Consider the following 14,284-nt stretch of genomic DNA (forward strand, 5'->3'; position numbering starts at 1 on the left):
GATCAGAGTTTCCAAGTCTTCAATATTGTTTGTATTTACTATAGTTTTGTTACTGTATAAATTGTTCTCCTGGGTTGTAGAAGCTCACTTCATTCTGCATCGGGTCACATAACTCCTTCCAGGTTTCTCTGAGGTTTTCCCTCTCATCATTTCCTATGGCACAACAGCATCCCCTCACATTCATACACCATTAATTACTTGTTCAGCCAATCTCCAATCAATGGACGCTTCTTTCAGTCTCCAGTTTTTTGTTCCCACAAAAAGAACTGACACAAACATCTTTGCACATCTGAGTCCTTTTCCTCCATCCCTGATGTCTTTGGGGTACGGATCTAACAATAGCATTGCTCAGTCCAAGGGCATCCAAAGTTTAACAGCTTTTTGGGGACACAATTCTAAAATATTTTCCAGAATAGGTCCATTCATAGCTCCGCCATCAATGTATGAAGGTACCTGTTTGCCCACAGTCCCTCCAGCATTTGTCATTCTCCTTTTTTTGGTCAACCCTGCCACTGTGAGGAGTATGGAGTGGAACACCAGAATTGCTTTAACATGAATTTCTCTATTAATGATTTAGAACATATTTTTTAATGTGGCTATTGATAGCTTGAATTTCTTGTGCTGAAAACTGCCTATTAATATCCTTTGACCACTTATCAATCAGGGAACATGCCTCAGTCTTATAAATCTAAATCAGTTCCCTACTTTCATTCATGGTTTATGACTCTGATTGTTGGGGACAAGCACAAGTCTAGCCCTGTTTTCCACATGGCATCCCGTGCAAATATTTAAAGATTACCATTCCTCATATCCAAGCCATCTTCAGGCTAAACAGCCCCAGTGCCTTTCACTAATCCTCCTACAGCATGACTCGGAGGTCCTTCACTATCTTAACCACCTTCCTCTGATGACTGTCAATTTATCAATATGCTCTTAAATCCCAGATAGCCTCTGACCAGAGCAAAACACAAGAGGACCTCTTCTATCTGAATACTTTCTCTTAATGTGGTATAATTCATAGTAGCCTTTTTTTAGGTTCTAAGTTGAACTTATATTAAACTTGAAGTCATCTATACCTTTAACCCAACTGGCGATAAAAATGTTGAAGAGCATAGATCCCTAATGGTTTCCCCAGATACCTCTATCCTAGTTAACAATGGCCACTAGTGATGATTCTTGGGCATGCCAATTAACAAGTTCTAAATCCCACCTCCCCCCCCCACACACACAACTAATTTATCATTTAGCATACACGTCAGTATCATTTTCACAAGAATAACAAATGAGACTGTGAAATGATTTGTTCAAATCTGGACATGTTACATTTATGCCATTTTCCTGTTTTACTAATCTAGTAACCCTTTCACAAAGAAAAACAAATGTACTCTAGCATGACTTAATCTGGCCAGCTGTCTCTTTGTGATTCTACTTCCTTGTCTGTATCTTCAAGAACAGGAAAACCCATACCACTTATGATCTCAGATTGAGAATTCCTGGCTAGGAAAAGGCTCATCAGAAATGTGGACATTAGGGCATGACTAAGTTTATCTGAAAATCCCAGAAAAGCAGTGCATGTGGCCAGATAGAGATTTTTATGCCTTCCTAACTCCAACCCACACTGATCTTCCCATCTGTGAAGTTCTATTGGCATTCTAGTCAGTACCGCACAATTGAACACATTAATTTTCTTCCATACACAGTAGACTTGTCTCCCTACTTAGACTGTAAATTCTTTAAGACCAAGAACCATGTCTTATATTTCTTTTATATTACCATGTTCCTACCTTTTTCCCTCTTAGAATATCTAGCATAGACATGAGCATATATATGTTTTTAATAAAATTTTGGTGATTGATTATGCTGCATTCATGCTAGGGCTAATGGCCAAAGTGTAGGATAGGAAGATGCTGCCTCTGGTCATTTCTAAAACTTGGAGCCTGTAACCAAAAGAGTAGAACACGAATTAGCTTTCAATGACATTACTGTTTTTCTTCTCAAAGAGTTTAGTCCACATTCTAGACCTTAGTATATGGCAGGGATTTGGGTCAATTTATTTCCTACTTTAAAAAGCACCAATACCTGGGAAAAGGGGGTCTTACAAGCTGATTTTTAAAATCCTCTTAAATGGCACAGGTATGAACTCCAATTTGCCTTATGAATCAAAAAGAATTAAAACATGTCCAAAGGGTTATATAAAAGAAATCTCATCAAAATAGATATCTTAATACTATTGCTTTCCAAATTTAGTACCTCTTAACAGGATGGTGGGGAGAAAATTCTTCCCTAGAAAAGGAACAAAATGTTCACTATATCAGCAATTTAACTGGTTTCCCTTTTCAAATTAAATAACATCTGATGGCCATTTGGTCCAGGTGGTATTTAATAATATTCAAATAGGAAAAATTATAATGTCACTTTTTATCATGATGCTAAAAAGGTAAAAGCTTGTTATCAATAGTTAAAATGACCCAGGTTATTTGTTTCTAATTTATCCCTCTCTTCTTTAAAATTTAGATATAATTACAGAAACGCATCCACTTTAATGTCACAGAGCAGAAATGACCCCCTATGGCTATGAAATTTACAGCAGCTGTGTACCTCACAGGGGAAAACTGTGTGAATATTTACCAGGAAATATGAATTTTGAGGAAGAAGAAATGTTTGATATATTTTCTCGATACTACCCTACACTCACTCTCTCTCTCTCTCTCTCTCTCTCTCTCTCTCTCTCTCTCTCTCTCTCTCTCTCTCTCTCTCTCTCTCAGTCTCTCTCTCTCTCTGTCTCTCAGCAGATAATTTAACAATAAAAGGTGGTGGGAGAGTATTAGGGAATTACTAGGATAAATTGCTTTCCTTCCCCATCACTCAGCTATGCAAGGTAAATTTGGAAACTCGCTGTTGAAAAGGGAAGTGTATTTCCCCAACAAGTAAGATTCCTGACGTTTTTGTCAGAGTAGCTAAGCATTGTTATCACTTCTCTGAGAATTACAATTCCACTTAAAGGAAATAAGGTTATTCTTTCCTCTTTGACTACTTCTAGCAAAGCTTAGACACAATTTAAAACAGCTTGTCAAGAGAAAAGAAAAGTAGACAGATGAAAAAAATCACATATTCCCTTGAATAATGAGGGAAATGGCAAGGAGGAGGCAAAATACATGAGTGATGCGAATATCCAAAGATTTATGGCATACCTTTTAACTTGGTGTGGTAAAGGTTGGTTCATATCTCTCTCCAAAGCAGAGTTGTTGAAACAGGAAATATTCAAATTGAGGTATAATCAGAAAGCACTTACCTGTATTCCATGCTGTTAAAACGGAGATTAAATTGGATGTTCTGCAATAAAACACTTACTTCACCACCCCAAGGATCTGTAACCAGTCAATATGGACCCTCCCCTAAAGCAGATCACAGCTCCTCACAGGTGGTTTCTCAAGGTAAATGGGGGATGGAGGAACAAAAAAATGCATCATCCTGCCTGTTGAAACACCTAGGGGAAGAAACCAGAACTCATCGAGTTTGTCCTCACACCCAGCGAGACAGAGCAGTGGACAGAGCGCTGGGCCTGGAGTCAGGAAGATCTGAGTTCAAATCCACATTCAAACACTTTCTAGCTGGGTGACCACGGGCAAGTCACTTAACCCTGTTTGTCTCAGCTTTCTCATCTTTAAATGAGTTAAAGAAGAAAAGGCAAACCACTCCAGTATCTTTTCAAGAAAACCCCACAGGTGGTTTTTATTATTTATCATTCATTATTTAATTATTAATTAATTAATTATTATTAATTATTAATTAATTATTAATTATTAAATAATTTTTAAATTTTAATTTTTTAAATAAAGGAAAACACAAAAACAATCAAGAATTCTTTTTTTAAGAGACAAGTTCAACAAGTTCAACAAGACAAACCCAAAGGGGTCAAGTGGAGTGAACCATGACTAAACATCACACACGACACAAAGGGACTCATCGGGCCTGTGGGGGAGACTCTTCTAGCCTAGGAGGACCTGCTTCACCTTCCAAAATCAGGGAATATTTCCACTCCAGGATGAATTGAAGAACAGGATGAAGCAATGAACATTGTCTGATGGAAATTTAAAAGAAATCCTTATGTCTCATATATAAATAACACTTTTCTAAACTGCGGCATTTGGATCATCAACAATTTTACAATCCCCATGATTCCAATTTTTTTCTTCATCATTATGTATGTGTACACTTTAATTTTAGGAGACCTGGGTCAATGCAATGGGGTATATAACAGATAAGGCAAAAATAAGAAACAAGAGTTTTAAGGATAACAGCTCAAAATGACACAAGAAAATTAGAAGCAAATGCATGGCACACACTTAGAGTTCATAAATGCCCCTTGCACACATGCCATTACATACTACTGTTTTGTGTGGGTGAAGAAAGGGGGGTTATATAAGTCACTTAGTTCTATTAATCTACTTTTACTTATGCAGAAGTTTAATTCAATTCTTTCTCTTTTACTATTTTTTTTAAATTAAATATTTTATTTTTCCTCAATTACATGTAAAAACAGCTTCAACATCCTCTCCTTTCAAACTCTGGATTCCAAATTCTCTCCCTCTTTCTCTTCTGTCCCTCATTGAGAAGGTGAGCAATTTGATATTTTCCCTTTTATTATTAAAAATCAATGTAACTCCGTATTGGTCTAATTTATATTTTGTTTCCTCCTGTCCCCAAAGGACAATGACTATGTGGGTTTCTGACAAGATATGATTTGACAAGTTCTTGCCTACAATGTAAAGCATGAGTTTAAACTTCAGGCTTACCTATTCATTACTTAGGTTTTGTTAACATGGTTGGTATGATCGCCCGTGAAAGTCCAAAACACTATCTTTTAGAGGAAAAATTATAAGTACTGTTTAAAAAATAAACAAAACTTAAGAAGATTATGTGATATTTTCTCAAAGGATTTCACATCACTTACTTCTTTGATAAAATCATTACAAGAACCTCTACTCAAATTTCAATCCCTGGATTGGAGGAGAAATTAAAAGAAGGGCCAATGTAAGTCTCTGGCAGGTCCAAGCTACAAGGGCTTTGAATATGGCTCTTGTGACAAACTGGACTTCTCTTGCTTTGTGACAGGCCTCCATGAGCAAACAGGGAATGGCTACCAGAGATTTAGTTACCATTTTTTGGTAATAGTGATGTATAATGATTGTTGATTAAAAGTGGGAAGAAGCTGAGCTCTCTGACAGTGAACCGAAACGGAAATAAAAATACTGAATTAATGGTAAGGTGAAAAGATAGCATCTAATCCAGGAGAAAACTGATTGGTAAAGTTTTACTGATTGACAAGACATCGTGATGTAAAGGAAGTTATACTAGCCTGGAAGATAGAGGACTTTTCAGTAATAAGGTGGGTGACTTCATAGAAGGCACTTAAACTCTTGGGCCTGAGTTTTCTCACTTGCAAAATAAAGGTGGGGAGGGGTGTGGAGAGAGAAGGCTGTAGACTGTGTTTTCAGAGTGTCTAATGTCTCTTCCAGTTCTAATGAGGTCCAGGTTCTGTGAAGTTCAAGCCCTAAGAGTGGTAAGAACAAAAGATAAGGTGGACCACAAGAACTGGGAAATAGCAGTCAAAAAAATAGGAGATAGGATGCACTTCATTGTTTCCACAAATAACTCTGAAGATGACTGGGAAACAAACCATCAAGTGAGAGAATTCGGAACACTGCAAGGAGGGAGGCATTATAATTGCTTACTTTTTAAGAAACTTTTTTTTAAAAAAATCACAAAATGTTCTTGAAAATGGAACAGTTAGCATGCTAGGTTAATAAGAGGAATTCCAGAAAGATTGAATTGCTTCAATTTATTTGTAAAAAATAGCAACTCCAACCGCAACTTCAAATTCCTAGGTAAAAGTATAGAAGTAAACTTCAGACATCTCAAGTCCCACGTCTGAGCCTAGCATTTGCATCAATGTGATTCCCGATACAAAAAATGATTCACTGATTCAACAACTATTCATTCCATGTCTACTTTATTCATATAATTGAAATCTAGAAGGAAATTTGGAGGTCATCGTTTAGTACAATTTACAAACCAATCTCGTTCTAGAGTGTACCTAACATCTCGGATTCCAGCCTGACATTTCCCATCATGAAAACTAAGCACTATTTCCTAAAGCAGTCCATTCCATTGTGCAGCAGCTCCATCTTTAATGAAGTCTTTCCTTCTATTGAGTTTCCGTGTAATTTCTACCTATATGTTCTACTCTAGAGAAAAAAGTTACCATCTTTTATGCATAAGAGCCAGCTCTTCAAATATGTGGAGACAAGATTAATTTCCACAAGTCTTTTTTATTCTGTGCCAATGCTTTTAAAATAACTTTTAATTTTGATTTAATCTACTCCCATTCACATTTTTCCAAAGGAAAATGTTATCATCTCATTTTTATCAAGGATATAATTTTCCACAACTTCAACATGTGCTACTAAAATGGCATTGATTTAAGTTATTTAGGGGAAAGTCAGTCTGAATGTCAGAAAAAAAAATAATGATGTGCAGTGATATTACTCTGAAACATTTATAGTAGAAATGCAGTCTTGTGAATCTATGTGAATTTTCTTGTGCTTGTTTCTCCCCAGTAAATAGTATGGAGTTCGAGTACATTTCTGGAATCTTAATCCATTAATGTTCTTTCTTTTTTTAAGAGACAAGTTCATTTACCAAATTGCTTTTCATGTACTAAATGTGTGTGTGTGTTTCCATATTTCTTTGATTTTGTGACCAGAACCAGTTACTGTATTTCTGTATCTATGATGGCAGGAAGAGGAATAATACAGCACAGCAAACACTATTTAAGTGGTATCAATATTGCAGGTAATTGCTTTAATGACTGTGGGGAAGACAAGGAGAGTGTTTAATAGGAGAGCAAAGTTGTCACTATTATGCAGGATAACAGAACTCAAACCAGAAGATTTCATAAGAATTTAAACACAAACTACATAAAAGAAAGAGCACTATACTTACGGATACAATTCTGAAAGCTGCTGAGCTATGGCATAAGCTGTTGGATCTCTGTCTAGAACATATAAGGTAACATCCACTTCTTTCTGTAGTATGGCTCTTGAGTGGCCTCCTGAACCAAATGTCATATCAAGAATATTCTAGTGAACATACAAAAAAGCAAAAACAAATTATTTAAATGTGAATTTTAAGTCTTCATTGTTTTTTCTTTCAAGTAGCTTGTCAATTTCTAAATATGTGTGATTTTTCTCCAATAAAAGTAATACATACTGATGAAGTTATATAATCAGGACCCAATTTGCTGTATGTGAATTCTGGCTCAGTTTTAGACAACTGTCTAATGTAGATTGAGCTCAAATTATTTCTTTTATGACAATATTAATCTTCCCTCTTGTCTCTATAGGATGTCAATATTTAAATCCAGAAAAGATCTGAAGAAGTCATCCAGTCCAATGCATTCAGTTTTACAGATGAGGAAATTGAGACTTAAGGGACTGGTTGAGGCAGTCAGTGGAAAAGCTGGGGATCAGAACCCACACTCCCACTGTTTGTGAACAGCTTTCTGTGTGGGCCATTTTATCCCAATGTTCAAAAATGTTGCATACAAATGAGATAAATATTCAAGAACATGAAAATAACTCCATATTCCAGACCCATCCAATTTCTCCCTCATTTTTTAAATAAAGGAAAACACAAAAACAATCAAGAAAATCTTATTGATATAGTATGAACTTAAAATGACAAGACGATTGAGATATTGAGCCCTTGTCTATGTTTTGTTGCCCAAACTACAAAGTCAACAATTCAACAAGCATTATGCTTATAAGCATTTACTATGTACAAGGCAGTGTGTCAAAAAAAAAAAAAAGGATCAGAGTTCTGGAGTTGAGAGAGACCTTAGAAGTTATCCATTCTAAAAGCCCTATTTTATAAATAAGGAAACAAAGGCCCAGAGAGTGATTTGGCCAAGGTCATAAAGGCAGTAAATGAAAAAGCAGGGATCCGAACTCAGATCCCTTAACCTCAAGTCCTTTAGTGTACTCCAAGGTCAACACCATAGTCCCTCCCATGCTAGATCACAGTTGGATAGGGAATTAAATTATATTTGCTTCCTGGGTAACCTAGGGCAAGTCACTATCTAGGGTTTTAATTTTCTCAAATATTTGGTGTGAAAGGGTACACTAGATGACCTCTGAGGTTCTTTGCAGCTCAAATCCTACATGTAAATAAATGGTTTGTTAGACAAAAAACTCCCTAGACTTCTTCTTAGGTAATCACTAATACTGGAGGGTATGAGTCAAAAGTCATTTGGAGCCTATATATATGCTACAAGATAAAATGCTTCATATTAGACTATCTGAAATATTCTTGGTGTTTCTTCTACCTCAGAAAGGGAGAACTTTACTTTTCTCCATGAAAAAATAAAAATAATTTTTATTACACAAGTAGTACAGGGGACTATGGGAGGTTCATTCTTATTTCTGAACCTATTAAAAGGTAAGACAATTTCTGCAGGGGCACCTGGCCATTCCCTGACCCTTTAAATCCTATAGCAGCATTAACACCTAAGAATTTCCTTTCTTGAACTGAAACATTAAAATCTTTGTTAAATTCCTTTCCCCTCCCCATTTTTAAGACTGAAAAGAGCTTAGTTAAACTAAGGAAACATTTACCCTGGATGATGCTGGAAAACTATGTTCTTTTGCTAGAAAACGATTTTCTTTTGAATACCAACTCTAAACTTAACCACTGGACTTAAACAAGGCACACATTTTAAAAAAATACATTTCCCTGAGACTGCTTGTTACATCTTCCAAGTCAGAGCAATTCTAATCAATATAAAAATTCTTCATTAAGATTTTTCCAGGGAAATAGGAGATAGATTACAATTTACATGATTATTTTTATTATATCATGATTATGTCCTTGGAGATGTGCTGATAACCAAGTAAGTTTCCAGAGGGGAAAAAGGATCTAGCATTGCAAGTCAAGGGTAATACATCAATTCCAAAGGGGAGAAAAGAAGCATTTATTAGATGCAAAGTGGAGACCACCACCCAAGTTCCCGGATTATCCAGAGAACAAATTCATCTCCATTTTCAATTCTTGTTTAGTTTGTTTTTCACATTTAACAATGCCATCCAGGTTATAAAAGGAAAACTAAGATGTGTGTGGAAATAGAAGATGGGAAAACTTTCACCTAGTTATCTAAAACACTATTTCCAAATGGTGACCAAGAAGGAATAAATTATTTGACAATTAATTTCAACAAACATTATTACATACCAATCCAGGTTGAGGAACTGTATGAGGTGGCAGACAAAGATAAACATAAAACTGTAAGAATGGTCCTCTTCAAAGCAATCATAACAAAAAGATATGCAGTAATGGAAGTAATGGGTACAGTCTTCAATTGATGTTGGAAACTTCAGACAATGGGCTTTGAAGTCAGGTGATGTGTAAGTAAATAAGAAAACCATTCTCATGACTAGTTATTTTTACCAATCAAGGATCCAAATGACTTTTGGATCAGTATAAAACAGACCCTTCAATAACCTGTAGCCGTTGGTTATTCAAAGGAAGTTAACAGAAGTTCTGAAGGCAACTTACAAAGATTAACTCCAATCATCATCAGATCTTGATCTAACAGACAGAAGCATCAATGCAAAATATCTCAAGTCAAATAGGCAGGCAACGTGGTGCAGTGGGAAGAGCCCAGAGTGCCTGGATTTAAACTCCAGTTCTATTACCTACCACATCTGTGTGACATTAAGCAACTTGTGTGACTTTTCTCACTCTCATACGCTGTATAAGAAGTTTGAACTAGATGACCTCTAAGGTCTTTTTCAGTTCTAAATCTATGATGAGAATTCAATTCTTAGGCTCTTTTGGGTCCAACATTCATTTTGGACATACAAAGGTGTGTCTTTCAAAGTCTGCGTCTTTAACTTCTAATCACAGCTGAATGATATGTGTGTGTATGAAATTCTATAAAAAGGATGCTCAGCTACCGAGTGCAAGCTACATAAATTCAGTAATTTGACTAAATATTACATGTTAACTTATTCCTAATGATAAATATGCCCTTCTTGATGAACAAACCTTTTTGGAACATTACCCATGAGTTGAAATTAATTATAATATGTTACAATTTCAACAGCAGAGTATTTTATTCACTGCTCAAGTTTTCTCTACCTTTCAAATGAAAAACTAGATATTTCTGCCACTAAGGTCCCCTTAGCTTTATATTTAAGATTGTATGATACCTCTTTTTTTCCATTCCTTAAATTTTTGTGATTTTTGCACAGATATACATATGTAGTTATATAAATAATACTTTCTTCTTATGGTTTTATAACTACAATAAAATAATTATACCTATTCTTCTGAGTTTTTGACAGAAGTTATGCCTGCTTATCATAAAATCGTAACATTACTTAAGAATACAAGTCTCCTCAGAGATCTCTTACAACCTCCTCATTTTTATGATTAGAGTCGCAGAAAGATGAAATGACTTGTTGATGGGTAATGAAATGAATCACTGACAGAACCAAGACTTGAAATTATAAGTTCCAACTCCAAGTCCCATGCCATTGTATCTACACTGCCCTGCTTCTCATGTAATACACTGTTATACTGTAGATGCAGAGTATTATGACTACAAGAAATGTTACTGAAAATCTGGTTTTATTTACGCAGATAAAGGAAAGGAGGATCAGAGGGGAAAAGTGAATTGTGTAAGGCAACACCCTAAATTCATAGCAAATTTGAGCCTCCAATTCAGGTACTCTGACTTCTAGTTCAGTCTCTTGCTATAACACCGGACGATATTCCCCTAGGGGAATCTTATACAGAGACAAAAGGGAAAACTGGGGCCAGGGAAAGGGGGAGAATCAGGATCACCAACCTTCAGTTCTTCCCATAATGTTCAGCTAGGTAATATGGTAAGTTGATTCTTAAAACTGTTACAGTTACTAGTAGGGAACCTCAACTTTACCTTCTCAGGACTAGATATATGTAATCATAAAATAAATAAGAAAGAAGTTAAGGAAGTGATTAGAATTTTTGAAAAGTTAGATATGATAGATCACTGAAGAAAACTGAATGGGAATAGAAAGGAGTACACATTTTTAACAGCTGTATATGGCATCTTCACAAAAATTTATCATGTATTAGGGCATAAAAACTCAAAACAAATGCAAAAAAACAGAAATATTAAATTTACCCTTTCAGATCATAATGCAATAAAAAGTTCTATTGCGTAACGGTCCTTGGAAATATAGATTAAAAATTAATTGGAAACTAAATAATTTAATTCTAAAGAATGAGGAGAATAAATCATAGAAACAGTCAATATTTCATTAAAGCTAATGCAAAAATTGCATAAAAAACAAAATTTGTGGGATGTGGCCAAAGCAATACTTCGGGAAATTTTTTATCTTTAAATGTTTATATCAACAAAAAAGAGAAAGAAGAGATCAATGAATTGGACTTGTAATTTAAAAAAAACAGGAAAAGTACAAATTAACAATCCCCAATTAAACATCAAATTGGAACTCCTAAAAATTAAAGAAGAGATTAATAAAACTGAAAGTAAACAAAAATTGAACTGATAAACCCAGGAGCTGGTTTCATAAAAGAAAAAACAATCAATAAAATATATAAACAATTGGTTAATTTGGATTAAAAAAAAGATGAAAATCAAATTACCAGTATCAAAACTAAAAAGAGTGAATAAACCACAAGTGAAGATGAAATTTAAGCAATTTTTAAGAGTCATTTTGCCCAACTGCATGCCAATAAATCTAACAGTTTAAGTGAAAGGGGTGAAAGGGGTGAAAGGGGGAAATTGCCCAGGCTACAGAAGAAGACATAGAATATTTAAGTAATCCTGTCTTAGAAAAAGAAATGGAAAAAGCCATAATGAAATTGTTAAAAAAAACAAACAAACCCAGAACCATAAAAATTCTAGCAAAATGAATTCTACAAATGAATCCTACCAAACATAAAGAAAATTAATTCTAATAACATTAGAAAAATAGGTAGAGTCCTATGAAATTCCTTATGTGACACAAATGTGGTTTTGATACCTAAACCAAGAAAAACAAAACCAGAGAAAGAAAATTACAGACCAATTTCCCTAATGAATATTAATGTAAACATTTTAAATAAAATACTAGCAAGGAGATTACAGCAATATATCACAGGGGTGTAGGAATTTATACCAGGAATGCAAGACTGGTTTATTATTAGGAAAGCTATTAGTATAATTGATCATATTAATTACAAAAACAACCAAAACAACATGATTATATCAACAACTGGGAAAATAATAATTGCTCATGGGAAGTCTGAGCCAATATAACAAAAATGACCATTTTACCTAACTTAATCTACCTATTCAGTGCCATACCAATCAAACTACCAAAGAATTATTTTACAGAGCAAGAACAAATAGTAACAAAATTCATTTGGAAGAACAACAGGTTGAGATTATCAAGAGAATTAATAAAAAAAATATTAAGAAAAGTGGCCAGATTTCAAATTGTATTATAAAGCAGTTATCATCAAAACAATTGAAATTGGTTACAGAACAGAGTGATAGATGAATGGAATAGGTTAGGTACACCTTACATAGTAGTAAATGACCACAGTAATCTAGTGTTTGATAAATTCAAAGATCTAAACTTTTGGGGTAAGAACTTAACATCTGACAAAAATTTCTGGAAAAACTCAAGAGCAGTTTAGAAGAAAGTAGACACAGACCAATCTCTCATATCACACACCAAGATGAAGTCAAAATGGTGCAAGATTTAGAAATAAAGGGTGATATAACAACTTAGGAGATAATGGACAATTTTACCTATCAGATCAAAGAATCAGGGAAGAATCTATGACCAAACATGAAAGAAAGGATGACAGGAAGTTAAATGGACAATTTGTTTAATGGGTATATTAAATTGAATGGATATATTAAATTAAATTTGACGGATATATTAAATTGAAAAGGTTTTCACAAACAAAATTCATGTACCTAACATTTGAAGGAAAGCAAGAAATTGAGGAAAAAAACATTTTACACTAAGTTTCTCTGTTAAAGGCCTCATTTCTCAAATATATTAATATCTGAGTCAGATTTATAATATGAGTCATTCCCTACTTGATAAATGGTCAATGCATATGAATAAGCTATTTCCAAAAGAAGAAACCAAAGCTATCAATAGTCATATGAAAAAATGTTCTAAATCACTACTGATTAAGGAAATGTAAATTAAAATAACTCTGAGGTACCAACCACATATCTATCAGACTAGCTAACATGGTAGAAATGGAAAATCACAAATGTTCAAGGGATATGGAAAAATTGGCCCTGCTGATGGAGTTGAGAACCGGTCCAATCATCCTGGAGAACAATTTGGAACTATGCCCTTTGACTCATCAATACCACCACTCGGCATGTACCAAAAAAAGAAAAAAATCAAAAAAAAGGAAAAGGACTTATATGTACAAAAATACTTATAGCGCTCCTTTTGTGCTGGCAAGTAAGTGGAAATTGAGGAAATGCTCATCAGTTGGGGAACAGATGAGCAAGTTGTGATATTATGATTGTGATGGAATACTATTGTGCCATAAGAAACAAGCAGGATGGTTTTAGAAAATCCGAGACTTATAAGATCTGATAGAGAGAAAAGTGAGCAGAACCAGAAGAAAACTGTATACATTAACAGTAATATTGCAAAGATGATCAACTGTGAAAGATTCAGCTACTCTAATCAAGACATTGATCTAAAAGAATTCCAAAGTACTCATGATGAAAAATGCTATCCACCTCCAGAAAGAGAACAAATAAAATCTGAGTGCAGATTGAAGTATATATTTTTCAATTTGTTTTTTTTGCTTTTTTGGCAACATGGCTAATACGGAAATATATTTTGAATAATTTCACATGTATAATTGATACAGATAGTGTGCTTTCTCAATGGACTGGGGAAAGAATATGGGGAAGGAGAGAATTTGGAACTCAGTTTTTTTTTTCTAATAATATATTCTAAAAATAATTCTAAATTTGGAACTCAATTTTTTTCTAATAATATATTCTAAAAATAATAAATTTATTTTTAAAGAACTATTACAGTTTTTATAATATCACTACCTAACTTTGCATTTTAATGTGTATAGACTAAATTGATTAATTAAATTGTAAAGAAACTTATCTTATATAATGTACTCTACCCTAATACAGCAGCATGGAAACCAGAATATCGTGTTCCATTTGGGAGTC

At 34.4% G+C, this 14,284-nt stretch overlaps 1 protein-coding gene across 4 annotated transcripts in view; it reads right to left on the minus strand.

The window, feature by feature from the left end:
* Positions 1-14,284, minus strand: part of METTL15 (methyltransferase 15, mitochondrial 12S rRNA N4-cytidine) — a 223,365-nt gene that overhangs the window by 101,584 nt on the left and 107,497 nt on the right. For all 4 annotated transcript variants that reach the window (XM_072619286.1, XM_072619284.1, XM_072619282.1 and 1 more), the window contains exon 3: positions 7,006-7,142. In XM_072619286.1, the coding sequence (XP_072475387.1) occupies positions 7,006-7,142 (137 nt within the window). The remainder of the gene's footprint in view (positions 1-7,005; positions 7,143-14,284) is intronic.

This window comes from Notamacropus eugenii, chromosome 6 (assembly GCF_028372415.1).
Source record: "Notamacropus eugenii isolate mMacEug1 chromosome 6, mMacEug1.pri_v2, whole genome shotgun sequence".
Lineage (NCBI taxonomy): Eukaryota > Metazoa > Chordata > Mammalia > Diprotodontia > Macropodidae > Notamacropus > Notamacropus eugenii.